This window comes from Pristiophorus japonicus, chromosome 16, assembly GCF_044704955.1.
Source record: "Pristiophorus japonicus isolate sPriJap1 chromosome 16, sPriJap1.hap1, whole genome shotgun sequence".
Taxonomy (NCBI): domain Eukaryota; kingdom Metazoa; phylum Chordata; class Chondrichthyes; family Pristiophoridae; genus Pristiophorus; species Pristiophorus japonicus.
Genome location: NC_091992.1, coordinates 10938303 through 10953315, shown reverse-complemented (window position 1 = coordinate 10953315; position 15013 = coordinate 10938303). Strand labels below are relative to the sequence as shown.

At 48.3% G+C, this 15013-nt stretch overlaps 1 protein-coding gene across 2 annotated transcripts in view; it reads right to left on the bottom strand.

Annotated features, from left to right (window-relative positions):
* The window catches only part of nxn (nucleoredoxin), a 255001-nt gene extending 242108 nt beyond the window's left edge, over positions 1-12893 (bottom strand). For both annotated transcript variants that reach the window (XM_070858054.1, XM_070858055.1), the window contains exon 1: positions 12400-12893. In XM_070858054.1, the coding sequence (XP_070714155.1) occupies positions 12400-12705 (306 nt within the window). In that variant the 5' untranslated portion in view covers positions 12706-12893. The remainder of the gene's footprint in view (positions 1-12399) is intronic.
* Between the last annotated feature and the right edge of the window lie 2120 nt (positions 12894-15013).

Below are 15013 nucleotides of genomic sequence, written 5' to 3'. Positions count from 1 at the left end.
AGAAGGGTAGAGGGAGGGGAGAGGGGGGGGTGAGGGAGGAGATGAGGGGTGGGCGAAGGGGAAGAGGGGGCGGGGGGGGGGAAAAGAGAGAAGAAAGTAACGGTGATTAAAAACAGATGATCCAATTGCAATTCGGAAACACAGATTGACGAATGGGAATATCTCGACTGTTAGTATCACTGTTCTCCATGCCTCTAACAGCCCCCCCACCCCCCTCTGCAATATAGGCCACTACCGCAGACAGAGTGCAGATGATGATGTATCCTGCCTCTTCCCCTGGATGGCACGGTGACATCTCAAGGCTAGGCATCTCCAAGGACTGAAAAGAGCAGTTTGTACAAAATGAAAGTCGCTTAAAGGATGAGCCCATTAGCCAACTGAAAGCTCATTCATCACAAAGCAGATTCCGTCGCTTCCCAATCCAGATCCCGGCTCAATTGTGCAGATCACAAATTGCGGAGGATTAATAGCTCGGCGGAGACTGGTGCACGGGTGACATGGTTTTCCTTCAGCGCCCTTGTATTGCAGATATATCACCAACGATGTCTCCGCAAGATCCTGCAAATCCCCTGGGAGGACAGATATCAGCGTCCTCGTCCAGGCCAACATCCCCAGTATTGAAGCACTGACCACACTCGGTCAGCTTCGCTGGGCAGGCCACATGGTTCGCATGCCAGACACGAGACTCCCTAAGCTAATGCTTTATGCGGAGCTCCTTTATAGTAAACGAGCCAAAGGCGGGCAGCGGTAACGTTACAAGGACACCCACAAATGCTCCCTGGTAAAGTGCGACATCACCACTGACACCTGGGAGTCCCTGGCCGAAGACCGCCCGGAGGTGGAGAAAGTGCATCCGGGAGCTCTTCGAGTCTCAACGCCGCGAGCGTGAAGAGGTCAAGCGCAGGCAGCGGAAGGAGCATGCGGCAAACCAGTCCCACCCACCCCTTCCCCCGACAAATGTCTGTCCCCCCTGGTCAGTGTAAAGGATGTAGTTAGAAATTTACAGCACGGAAGGAGGCCATTTCGGCCCATCGTGTTCACGCCGGCCGACAAGGAGCTATCCAGCCTAACCCCACTTTCCAGTTCTAGGTCCATAGCCCTGCAGGTTACGGCTCTTCAAATGTACATCTAGGTGGTGAGGGTTCCTGTCTCTACCACCCTTTCAGGCAGTGAGTTCCAGACTCCCACCACCCGCTGGGTGAAAAAATTTCCCCTCAAATCCCCTCTAAACCTCCTACCAATTACTTTAAATCTATGACCCCTGGTTATTGACCCCTCTGCTAAAGGGAAATAGTCCTTCACTCTATCTAGGCCCCCCCCCCCCCCCATAATTTTACGCACCTCAATCAGGTCTCCCCTCAGCCTCCTCTGTTCCAAACAACCCCAGCCTACCCAATCTTTCCTCAGAGCTAAAATTCTCCAGTCCTGGCAACATCCTGTTGTCCTGGCTGGTGCTCCAAGTCCACCCTACAGTGCAACTGGGGAGAACTGCTCACGCCAGAGGCTCCATCGTTTTCACCACTTGTAAAGGGCGCAGTTTCACAACACAGATAGGCCAACGTGGCGGCCAATTAGCGCACAGCAAGCTCTCCAAACAGCAATGTTCATTAAACAACAGTAACTTTCAAAAGGAAATTGGATATGTACTTGGAAAGTACAAATTTGCTGGGGAAAGGGCAGGAGAGTTGGACTAGTCGGATAGCTCGACCAAAGGGCCGGCACAGGCACGATGGGCCGAATGGCCTCCTTCAGTGCTGTCTGATGCTATCATTCAGGAGACTAACAAATCTGGCTCCCTTATCCGGAGATTAAAAATGCCTTTCCACATAATTTCTTTCAACGGAATTCTCTCTTTCCCCTCCCAACCCCATTTATCACCACCTGCCCTCGAACTGCTTTTAATTTGGTCTGGTTTTAATTCGAGATTCTCGGAGACTGGTCGCTGGAAGCGACATGACTATAAGGTCGCGGCAGCAGATGCGGAGACACACAAGGACTTGGCACGGTGGGGGATCGGAGGAGAAAGGAACAGAAAGACGTGCATAGAAGTGCAGTTAGTCTCCAGCATGGATCATCACACAACTCAATCCAATGTCAACCTTTCAGAATCGGTTACAGACTTGCATTTATATAGCGCCTTTCACAAACGCCGACACACACACACCCCCACACCCGGATTCATGTACAGTACCTACAAAAGTCACACAAACTATAGGCCATGTTCATTTTGAACGGGCATATCGATACAGCCTAAGAACCCTCAACGACCAAGAACTGCAAGGTCGAGAGAGAGAGAGAGAGAGAGAGAGAGAGAGAGAGGAAAGGACGAACTACTGAACTGTACCATTATTTGATATACTGGCTAGGCTGCCAACTCTTCTGAATGCGAATGAGATGAACAAGCTGTAATTCATCCATTTCAGACCCATCGCCCAGGGCAACACGGAGACAGTGATGGACGACGAGAGCTCGCTGTTGCATTTTGTGCTTCCAGCTAAAATGCAACACCATGATGTCAAGATCAGTTACACTAAGACAACAACAAAAACTTATTTATGCAGCAGCTTTAACACAGAGAAAACGCCCCGGGGCACTTAACATTGATGCGAGGAAGAAAAAAAAAAATATATATATATATTGAGCCAAAGGAGAGATAGTGGGGCAGATGTCCAAAAGCTTGGTCAGAGAGGCGGGCTTCAAGGAGGAATAAAATGGAGGAGAGAGATGTGCAGAAGTTGGGCCTCGGAACAGCGTGACATGGTTGAGCCTACTCTGGCGCGAGAAGGTTAATCCAGTTGTGGGACACTCGACCAGCTCCGTTGGGCAGGCCACATTGTCCACATGCCCGACAAGACTCCCAAAGCGGAACTCCTACACGGCAAGCGAGCCCCAGGTGGGCAGAGGAAACGTTTCAAGGACACCCTCAAAGCCTCCCTGATAAAATGCAACATCCCCCACCGACACCTGGGAGTCCCTGGCCAAAGACCAAGGAATGGTGTTTTGGGGGGGGGGGGGGAGCGGGGGGAAGAGAGAGACACTCCCGGGATGCTTCTCGTCTTTGTGAAGAGAAACTTTTCTTTCTATTTGCTGTGGTGAAATCCTTTGTGTGTTTTCTATATTTCCCCCAGCATCCCCTTCGAATTCAGTTATGGCATTTGATGTCACTTTTTATTTAAGCGGAGGAAGTGCATCCGGGAGGGCGCTGAGCACCTCGAGTCTCGTCGCCGAGAGCATGCAGCAAGCAAGCGCAGGCAGCGGAAGGAGCGTGCGGCAAACCAGACTCCCCACCCACCCTTTCCTTCAACCACTGTCTGTCCCATCTGTGAGCGAGACTGTAATTCCCGTATCGGACTGTACAGTCACCTAAGGACTCACTTTGAGTGGAAGCAAGTCTTCCTCGATTTCGAGGGACTGCCTATGGTGTGGTGGGATAGGTTTGCTCACTGTAAGTGCCCCTTGGACTGGAGGTTGGGCCCATACCAGGACGACGTCAGTCATGGTCTACGATGAAGACTTTGCGCGCGGGGGAAGTGGTGGTGGGTACATTGTTTTTCCCCCCAGGGCAGGTGCAAAAGAAAATAAGAGTTGAAGGAAGGTTAGAGGGTGTGGGAGTGGGGAGGGAGAAAACAATGTGGTTTTGAAGGCCTCGTCAGGGACAGGGGACCATCGAGTCGAAAGGCCAAGGGACATGGTGAGACCACAGGAGCGGCCATGCGTATGGGTCGGAGAGTTAGTACATGGGAAGAGGTTTAGAGAGAACCGGAGGGAAGTGAATTTGGAGGAGAGGGGCCAGGAAAGCCAAGATGGAGATTGAAATCAGCTCAAAGAAGAAGCTACTCTGTGCAGAGGGCGGAGACAAGACTTGGAGACAAGATTTATATAGCGCCTCACATGACCTCAGGACATCCCAAAGCCTTTTACAGCCAATAAAGTACCTTTGAAGTGTAGTCACTGTTGTAATTTAGGAAATGCTGCAGTTAATTTGCACACAGCAAGCTCCCACAAAAATGTAATAATGACCAGATAATCTGTTTTTTTTTTTTAAATGATGTTGGTTGAGGGATAAATATTGGCCTAGCACACTGGGTGAAGTCCTCTGCTCTTCTTCGCAAAAGTGCCGTGGGATCTTCTATGTCCACCCGAGAGAGCAGGCGGGGCCACGGTTAAACGTCTCATCCGAAAGACGGCCCCTCCGACAGCGCGGCACTCCCTCAGCACTGCACTGGGAGTGTCAGCCTAGATTTTTACGCTCAAGTCCCTGGAGTGGGACTTGAACCCACGACCTTCTGACCCAGAGGCGAGTGTGCTGCCCACTGAGCCCCGGCTGACACATGAAGGAGAAAGAAACGCAATAGGCTCACGCCCAGAGAAACAGCCAAAGTCACACAGCCTGTAGCATCATGATGTCAAACTCACAAAATGTAGTCATTTTACATAAGAATTAGGAGCAGGAGCCGGCCATTCGGCCCCTCGAGCCTGCTCCGCCATTTAATGAGATCATGGCTGATCTTCGACCTCAACTCCACTTTCCTGCACTATCCCTATATCCCTTGACTCCCTTAATATCCAAAAACGATTTTTAAGAAAGGGGGGGTTGGGGGTGAGATTCCTGTTCATCTCCGGGAACTATTGACTGGAGTGCTAGTTGAGTTCCACAGGTGCCAGCCAACAGTCCTCTGGTAGCTTGCCCAAGTGGGCAATCTTTATTAGGTGGGTGTGAATACTGGCAGCCTATTTAACCATTGGGGGTGGGGGGGGGGCGGAGCTTCGCTAATGTCTTCATCCTTCCCCCAGTGCAGAGACACAGAGGTCAATTGTAGCACCCCAACTGTCACGGTGGCTGAGATGACGGAGCTCCTCGCTGGATGGTGCATCTCAGGCCCACACTGGGCAGTGAAGCCCTTAAACGGAACGCGACGACACTCGGCTTTCTAAGCAGCTGGACAGAACTCCGCAGTTCGAGCTTTCTGCAACTTTTCATTAATATGTTGCATTAACAAGATCAAAAGAAAGATACATTAGGCTCATTAAAGCAATATTGGTACCAGCATTTCTTCTTGTGGGTTGAATTTCCATTGAGCAGATGTTTGTCTTTAAGACGCAGTTTTATATCTCAAATATGACCCAGAGCTCAAATTGGTTACATACCGTATATCGCCGCCCTGAACCACTGCTTCTCACCAGTTCGGCTGACACAGTGGAGAATGCACTCGGCGACAGCCGCTATTTATACAGCTCTTTTAATGTACAGAAGCATCCTGAGCTTCAAAAGAAACACGAGGAAAAAAGATGTTGCTGCTCTTTAATCTGTCTGTTCACTGACTGCTGTTTCAGGTTTTTATTTTTAAATCGAACGCCAGCTCCTCGCGGTTTTGTCCTCTTCTGGGTCCAAAATCTGGAGTGTCAGCTGTGGCTCAGTGGGCAGCACCCTCGCCTCGGAGTCAGAAGGTCGTGGGTTCAAGTTCCACTCCAGGGACTGGAGCACACAAATCCAGGCTGACACTCCCAGTGCAGTGCTGGGGGAGTGCTGCACTGTCGGAGGTGCCGTCTTTCAGATGAGACGTTAAACCGAGGCCCCGTCTGCCCTCTCAGGTGGATGTGAAAGATCCCGCGGCCACTATTTCGAAGAAGAGCAGGGGATTTATCCCCGGTGACCTGGGGCCAATATTTACCCCTCAATCAACATCACCAAGCCAGAAAGGGGAGAGATGAGGTGGAGGGTGGGGTTAAATAAGCGTGTTTTGTTTTTAAAGAGAGAGCCTTAAAAAAGGTGAAGATGATGCCGGGGTGTGAGTTCTGGAAAGTAGCTGAAGGCTTGCCCATCAATGGTGGTGCAAAGTATGTGTGTGGAGGGGTGGGGGAAGAATACATGAGAAACCTGAGTAAGAGGTACTGAGGTGAATGATCAACCATGATCTTATTGAATGGTGGTGCAGACTTGAAGGGCCTACTCCAGCACCTATTTTCTATGTTTCTATGAGCGAGATGGGATGGTTATCCAACGTGCAGTCCCTACAGAACAACGCACGAGCAGAGCCGCACACAGGCTACAGCACAGAGTCTGTCCATCGGGCTCGAACATATTCACCGTGTTTTGAAAGAAAAAAGACTTGCATTTATATAGCGCCTTTCATGACCACCGGACATCTCAAAGCGCTTTACAGCCAATGAAGTACTTTTGAAGTGTAGTCACTGTTGTAATGTAGGGAAACGCGGCAGTCAGTGCGCGCACAGCAAGCTCCCACAAACAGCAATGTGATAATGACCAGATAATCTGCTTTACTGATGTTGATTGAGGGATAAATATCGGCCCAGGAGACCGGGGATAACTCCCCTGCTCTTCTTCGAAATAGTGCCATGGGATCTTTTACATCCACTTGAGAGAGCAGACGGGGCCTCGGTTTAACGTCTCGTCTGAAAGACGGCACCTCCGACAGTGCAGCACTCCCGCAGCACTGCACTGGAGTGTCAGCCTAGATTTTTGTGCTCAAGTCCCTGCAGTGGGACTTGAACCCACAGCCTTCTGACTCAGAGGCGAGGGTGCTGCCCACTGAGCCACGGTTGAGGATGTGAAAGACGCAATAACAGGTACAAATACTCTCCCCTCCCGCCTCCCTTGTTTCTTCCCAAACACGTGGGTTCAAAAAGGATCCAGAAAGCGAGCAGAGAGGAATTAAGGCTATCTGAAAAATCGGAACAAAACCCTGATCACTGCTGGGAGTTGAAATGTCTATCTACACCAAGGGCAGAGGTGCTGACAGCAAACACACTGAACAATAGGGGCTATTCGAGGAGTGCAGATCAAGAAAAAGATCATCCGGGAGGGAACAAAAAAAAAAATCAAATCTCGCAAAAAGATAAAACGTTCACAGATTGGGTGATAATAATAATAATAAACGTTTATTTATATAGCACCTTTAACGTAGTAACATGTCACCAGGCGCTTCACGATAATTTTACAGCACGTTAGAGATGCCGGGAGAGTTTCACGCCTGCAGGCGGAGCATCACCCAGCGGGCAATTGGAGAGATTTCCTTGGATTCCTGATCGTTCTGCCTAATGCGGAAAGCTGGCCTTTCACCTCAAAGTCTACAACTCTCGCCCTGTACAAAATAAAAGGAGATGGGACGTCTGCAATGGCTGTTCAAATTGAGGCCACTTCCACCGAGGAGGGACGAGGCTAATATCACACCCACTCCAATAACAACCACTCCCATCCCCTTTATACAATGGAATGACCTCAGGCTGACACCGGCAAAGGTGCATCTGTAAATTCACAGACGCAAACTCCTGCTCCCCGAGGACCTGATGTGCAAAGAACAGAAGAAACAGGAGCAGGAGTCGGCCATTCGGCCCCTCGAGCCTGCTCCGCCAGTCAATGAGATCATGGCTGATCTTATGAACATACGTACAATCAATGGCGGACAGGCAAAGACCATCTGGGCCATCAAGCCTGTCCCACACAATTGCCATACCTTCAACTCCACTTTCCTGCACTGTCCCCATATCCCTGGATTCCCTTAATATTCAAAGATGACAGGACAAATCTCCAGAGCACCTCCACATCCCCCATGTTCCCCCAGTGATACTTGGCTGGGCTTCTACTCAACCCATGCATTTTGTTTGCACAGTTTGGCGCTTTCCATACTTGAGCTAATATCGCCATCATACAAAAAGGCTCAACTTTTCTGGGTTCCCTATATACAGGGGCCTGCGGACACGTCAATACAATAGACTCCCTCTTACTAAAACTTTGTGAAAAGACTTGCATTTATAGAGCACCTTTCGCCACCACCGGATGTCCCAAAGTGCTTTCCAACCAATGAAATATTTTTTGGAGTGCAGTCACTGTTATAATGTAAGAAACGCGGCTGCCAATTTGTGCACAGCAAACTCCCACAAACAGCAACATGATAACGACCACATAATCTGGTTTTTAGTGATATCGGTTGAGGGATACAGATTGGCCCTCGGCTCTTCTGGGCCCCGCGCTCCCATTTGCCGCACCTCCGCCACGGTCACTCGCCACTCCAACGCCACGATTTCTCACCGCACCTCCGCACCAAACATTTGCCGCACCTCCGCCACGATCATTCGCTGAATCTCAGCCGTGATCCCTCACCGCTCCTCCACCCTGATGAAGGCCCAGAGGCCGCACGGGCCCAGCCCACACTGCGATATGTGCACGCACTAGGTCCGTGCAGCAGAGCAGGTCTCCAGTCGTCCTGGTTAATCCTTGCCACTGGATAAAGACCTAGCTCTGTCGAGCCCGTGTGGTGGCTGGTGTGCAACGGTCACCACACGTTAAAAAAATCCACGCACAGGCATCTCCCACCCCTGGAGTTCAGGACTGGAATATCGGGTCCCTCATTGAAACATCTGAAAACTCATTCCTTTTGGTGTGGAAGCAAGTCATCCTCGTTCAAGGGACCGCGCCTATGAAGATGAAATATTGGTCCAGGACACCGGGGATAACTCCCCTGCTCTTCATCAAAATAGTGCTGTGGGATCTTTTACATCCACCTGAGAGAGCAGATAAGGCCTCGGTTTAACGTCTCATCCGTCTCCTCCGATAGTGCAGTGCTCCCTCAGCACTGCACTGGAGTGTCAGCCTAGATGTTTGTGCTTAAGCCCCTGGAGTGGGACTGGAACCCACAACCTTCTGACCCGGAGGCGAGGGTGCTACCCACTGAGCCACAGCTGAGGTTAAGATGCAAGGGGACTAATGGCAGTGAGAAGATGTACAAACTCCCGAGCTGGTGAAGACTTTACAGATAATTTAAGATGCCCATTTTAACCACTCAAATAAAAAATGACTATGTATGCAAATAAGAATGACTGGACCAGGTCATGTAGAGGACCAGCTTTAAAGGGACCTATAAACAGCAATGTGTCTTGCAACGGGGGGGTCGGGTTATCTTCCAATACCACACAATAAATTGTCAAAGATGAAATGAAACACAGGCTTGCACTCCGGTGCAGTGAGAAATTGCCAGAGCTGCCAAGTTGCTGAATTTGATTAAATACTCACAATTGCAAAGCCAAACTCCAGCAGTTTGCAGCATGGCCTCTCTAATTAATGATTAAAAAAAGGATTTCCATGCAGTACTTTTCTCTGGGTCGCCCCAGCTAATCCACACCCCTCGAAACATCCACAAGACTCTGCAGTTCTCCTCCTTGTATATCGATACAGTGGAAGTGGAAAGGATACAGAGAATACAGACATTATTTTTAGATCAGCAATACTATGGAGAGAGGTTAAATCAAGCCTCAATCTATTCTCAGTGAAATTAATTAAAATGAGGGATCTATGAAAAGAAGTGCTAGCAGTCTTTACTTAGAATTATAGGTTGATACAGAACAGGAGGAGGCCATTCGGCCCATCGTGCCTGTGCTGCCTCTTTGAAAGAACTGCCCAATTAGTCCCTACTCCCCTGCTCTTCCATCACAGCCCTGCTAATGTTTTCCGTCGCAAATATATAACCAATTCTGTTTTCAAAGTTGCTATTGAATCTACTTCCACTGCCCCTTCAGACAGTGCACACTTAACCAGAGTCACCTGAGCAAAATGAGGTGGGAGCTTATTCAGAGCCGCACTTGCACTATGGGTTAAACGTAGCTGTATCATAGCGTTAGGATTAGCTGAACCTGACCCGATTGATTCCATCCGGACACTAAATCATGTCTCTCCACTGCCAGTCTCAGAATTCCTCAGCCATGAACCACACAATGTGCAATCTTAAGATTTCCTTCAATTCTTAATCCTGTAGAAATTCCAATTTCAGACACCATAAAATACAGCAGCAGTGCTTCAGCAAATAGTTAAAAAAAAATCTAAATTCACATGAATAAAGAGAGAAAAATTGTAGCATTTAAAACAGAAATCTCTAACAATTAGGGGCGAGAGCCTGAGATTGTTAGTGCAAACACAGAACATTTATACAGCAGATTGGAAGCTGTGCAATACCGTGTATGTTGTGTGTGCACGCTGTGTGTGTCTGTGTGCATGTGTGTATAAGAACATAAGAAATAGGAGCAGGAGTAGGCTATACGGCCCCTTGAGCCTGCTCCGCCATTCAATAAGATCATGGCTGATCCGATCATGGACTCAGCTCCACTTCCCTGCCCACTCTCCGTAACCCCTTATCATTTAAGAAACTGTCTATCTCGGTCTTAAATTTATTCAATGTCCCAGCTTCCACAGCTCTCTGAGGCAGCGAATTCCACAGATTTACAACCCTCTAAGAAAACCTTTCTCCCCATCCCAGTTTTAAATGGGTAACCCCTTATTCGAAGATCGTGCCCTCTAGTTCTAGTCTCCCCCATCAGTAGAAACATCCTCTCTGCATCCACCTTGTCAAGCCCCCCCTCATAATCTTATACGTTTCGATAAGATCACCTCTCATTCTTCTGAATTCCAATGAGTAGAGGCCCAACCTACTCAACCTTTCCTCATAAATCAACCCTCTCATCTCCAGAATCAACCTAGTGAACCTTCTCTGAAGTGCCTCCAAAGCAAGTATATAATTTTGTAAATATGGAAACCAAGACTGCACGCAGTATTCCAGGTGTGGCCTCACCAATACCCTGTACAACTGCAGCAAGACTTCTCTGCTTTTATACTCCATCCCCTTTGCAATAAAGACCAAGATTCCATTGGCCTTCCTGATCACTTGCTGTACCTGCATACTATCCTTTTGTGTTTCATGCACAAGTACCCCCAGGACCCACTATACTACAGCACTTTGCAATCTTTCTCCATTTAAATAATAACTTGCTCTTTGATTTTTTTCTGCCAAAGTGTATGACCTCACACTTTCCAAAATTATACTCCATCTGCCAAATTTTTGCCCACTCACTTAGCCTATGTCCTTTTGCAGATTTTTTGTGTCCTCCTCACACAAAGATGGGAGGAAAAGCAATGTATCGTCAGCAAACTTGGCTACGTTACACTCGGTCCTTTCTTCCAAGTCGTTAATATAGATTGTAAATAGGTTGAGGTCCCAGCACTGATCCCTGCGGTACCCCACTAGTTACTGATTCCCAACCCGAGAATGAACCATTTATCCCGACTCTGTTTTCTGTTAGTTAACCAATCCTTTTTCCATGCTAATATATTACCTCCAACCCCGTGAACTTTTATCTTGTGCAGTAACCTTTTATGTGGCACTTTGTCAAATGCCTTCTGAAAGTCCAAATACACCACATCCACTGGTTCCCCTTTATCCATCCTGTTCGTTACATCCTCAAAGAATTCCAACAAATTTGTCAAACATGACTTCCCTTCATAAATCCATGTTGACTCTGCCTGACCGAATTATGCTTTTCCAAATATCCTGCTACTGCTTCTTTAATAATGGACTCCAACATTTTCCCAACCACAGATGTTAGGCTAACTGGTCTATAGTTTCCTGCTTTTTGTCTGCCTCCTTTTTTAAATAGGGGTGTTACATTTGCAGTTTTCCAATCTGCTGGGACCTCCCCAGAATCCAGGGAATTTTGGTAAATTACAACCAATGCATCCACTATTCCTGCCGCTACTTCTCTTAAGACCCCAGGATGTAAGCCATCAGGTCCAGGGGATTTATCTGCCTTTAGTCCCGTTATCTTACTGGAGTACCACCTCCTTCGTGATTGTGTTAAGTTTCCCCCCCCCCCAATCCCCCATAGCCCCTTGACTATCCACTGTTGGAATATTGTTAGTGTCCTCTACCGTAAAGACTGATACAAAATATTTGTTCAGAGTTTCTGCCATCTCCATGTTTCCCATTACTAATTCCCCGGTCTCGTCCTCTAAGGGACCAACATTTACTTTAGCCACTCTTTTCCTTTTTATATACCTATAGAAACTCTTGCTATCTGTGTGTAACACTGTATCCACTGGGTGTGTGTGCAAACACTGTGTGCAGGGTGTATGTGTGTGTGTGTGTGTGTGTAACACTATCCACTGGGTGTGTGCAAACACTATCACTGGGTGTGTGTGTGTGTAACACTATCACTGGGTGTGTGTGCCAACACTGTATCCAGGCTGTGTATGTAACACTATCAGTGTGTGTGTGTAACACTATCACTGGGTGTGTGTGTGTGTGTGTAACACTGTATCCAGGCTGTGTGTGTAACACTATCACTGGATATGTGTGTGTGTGTGTGTGTGTAACACTGTATCCTGGGTGTGTGTGCAAACACTATCACAGGGTGTGTGTGTGCCAAAACTGTATCCAGTGTGTGTGTGTGTGTGTGTGTAACACTATCACTGTGTGTGTGTGTGTGCCAAAACTGTATCCAGGGTGTGTGTGCAAACACTATCACTGGGTGTGTGTGTGTGTGTGTGCCAACACTGTATCCATGCTGTGTAATTTTGAACAATATTGTGTCCGTCCCTGCAGCCCCAAGTGTTACCTTCCTCTCCTTGTCCTGGAACGGCAGCACCAGCCAGGGCATCTGCCCGACGAACTCCTGCCACGGCTTGTGCTCCTCCTCGGAGCTGATGAACACCACCTCCAGCTTGTCGCCGTTCTCGCCCTGCTTGAAGCGGCTGTAGAAGTCCCCGAGCGCCGCGGTGAACTGCTTACACGGGGCGCTCCAGCTGCAGCCGAAGTAGAGGGCGAGGAGGCGGCCGGCGCTGCCCAGCGGAGCGCACTCCACCTCCGCCTGCTCCCGGTCCGTCAGCCGCTCCCCCAGCAGCTCGCACACCAGCTCAGACATCTTTGCAAGAAAAAAAACCCAACACCCACAACAAAAAAATAAATAAGCAGGGGGGAGGAGAGGGAAAAAAAAACTTCTGCAGATCCCAGTGCAAAATAATTCACAAGAAATATCATTTGCTGGATTCTGCAATCTTCCCCTCTCCTCTCCCTGTGTCCACACACTCTGCTCTCGCCGTGTTGGGCATTTCAGAGCTAGGCTTCAGCACTCCTGCTGGTGTCACCAGAAACTACTGCAAGACTTTTATTTTCCCCTATTCATTGAAAGAATACAACTGCCCCCCAGCCCGCCCCTTACATTTGGGATGTGTGCAAATTTTTTCAGCATTGGGTATGAAGAATGTTCAGCCATGAACTCATTGCAGACTCGAAGGGCCGAATGGCCTACTCCTGCACCTATTTTCTATGTTTCTAATGAGAGGTGCTCTCATTGAATGCCGAGGTACAGAGGGATCTGGGGGTCCTTGTGCATGAAACACAAAAAGTTTGTGCAACAAAGCGCTTCCAGCAAGTAATCGGGAAGGCATTGGAATGTTGGCCTTTATTGCAAGGGGGATAGAGTATAAAAGCAGAGAAGTCCTGCTACAACTGTAGGATTCTGAGGGTTATGCAAAACCTCCATTTCGAAATTCTCATTCTTGTTTTCAAATCCCTCCATGGCCTCGACCCCTCCCTATCTCTGTAATCTCCAGCCCCACAACCCCCCCCCCCCCCGAGATGTCTGTGCTCCTCTAATTCTGCCCTCTTGAGCATCCCTGATTATAATCGCTCCACCATCGGTGGCCGTGCCTTCTGTTGCCTGAGCCCCAGGCTCTGGAACTCCCTCCCTAAACCTCTCCGCCTCTCTAACTCTCTCTGGTCCTTCAAGACGCTCCTTAAAACCGACCTCTTTGACCAAGCCTTTGCTAATTGCTTCTTATGCGGCTCAGTCAAATATTTGTCTAATAATACTCCTGTGCAGCGCCTTGGGATGTTGCACTATGCTATACAAATACGAGTTATTGTTGAGGAGAACAAAAGCCAAATACTGTGGATGCTGGAAATCTGAAATAGAAACAGAAAATACTGGAAATGTTTTTTTTATTACTTCCTGGGATGTGCTAGAATATTAGATGATATTGATGACAGAACGTATTATTGGGGATATAGGCCCCTATTTTCCCCAATAAAGATTTCTGCCGTACACTTACCTTTACGTACCTTTTTGTCCCCACCGTCAGCACCTAAAAAAAGCCCGTCAGTTTCCCCGAACTTAAAGCTATCTTTAGCGCTGCACTACCCAAATCCATTTTGGGGGGGGCGGAGCTTACAATATGCGCTGAAAATTCACTGCACATGCGCTTTAAAAATAAAACACTCACTGTGCATGCGCTGTGGACCTTCAGCCTGGGATAGCAGTGGGTCGGGTAGGCGGTGTTGAAAAGTTTCTCTCTGAAGGAAAAGGCTGCCTTGAATGTTTTCTGAAGGCTCGTCTTGCTGTGGTGCTTTCCTGCTGTTTGGGAGAAGAGGCTACTTTGCATTTTTCATGATTTGCCTGGAAGTATCTTTGGAAATTTGGCTGGAGTTGGAACTTCGAGGGAAAAGGCCGCACTGTAAGATTTGTTCTAAACTTGCCTGCAGTTTGCTCATCCATGGAAAAGGCTCAACATAAAGTTTTATTTCGCCTGGTTTACTTTGAAGGGAGTTAGATGTGGCCCTTACGGCCAAAGGGATCAAGGGGTACGGAGAGAAAGCAGGAGTGGGGTACTGAAGTTGCATGATCAGCCATGATCATATTGAATGGCGGTGCAGGCTCGAAGGGCCGAATGGCCTACTCCTGCACCTAGTTTCTATGTTTCTATTTTTCTTTGAACCTCCATTTATTTGCTCCGAAAGGTGTGGAGGCCCTTCGGCCAGGGATAGCAACGGGCCAGCGCCGATTTCATAGAGTCGGCTTTTTACAAACGGCCTCTAATGTCTCTGTGCGGCATTTTTAAATAAACCGCTGGTGGGGAAAATGGCCTTAATGGCCAGAAACGACGTGTAATCACCGTTTTAATGTACACCAGCGCCAGAATAAACAGCACCAAAAACTCTGGCGCTGATAATCAGCACTGGCATTGGGGAAAGTGAAAATGGCCCATTCACGTCAAAAATATCGCTGGGTGGCAAAAGATCAGCGCCCAATGATGGGGAAAATAGGGGCAATAGATAGGCTCAGTGTGTGGGCAAGAACATAGCATAATGGAATATCATGTGGAGAAATGTGAAGTTGGTAGGAAAAATAGAAAAACAGGATATTATTTTAAATGGTGAGAGATTAGGAAATG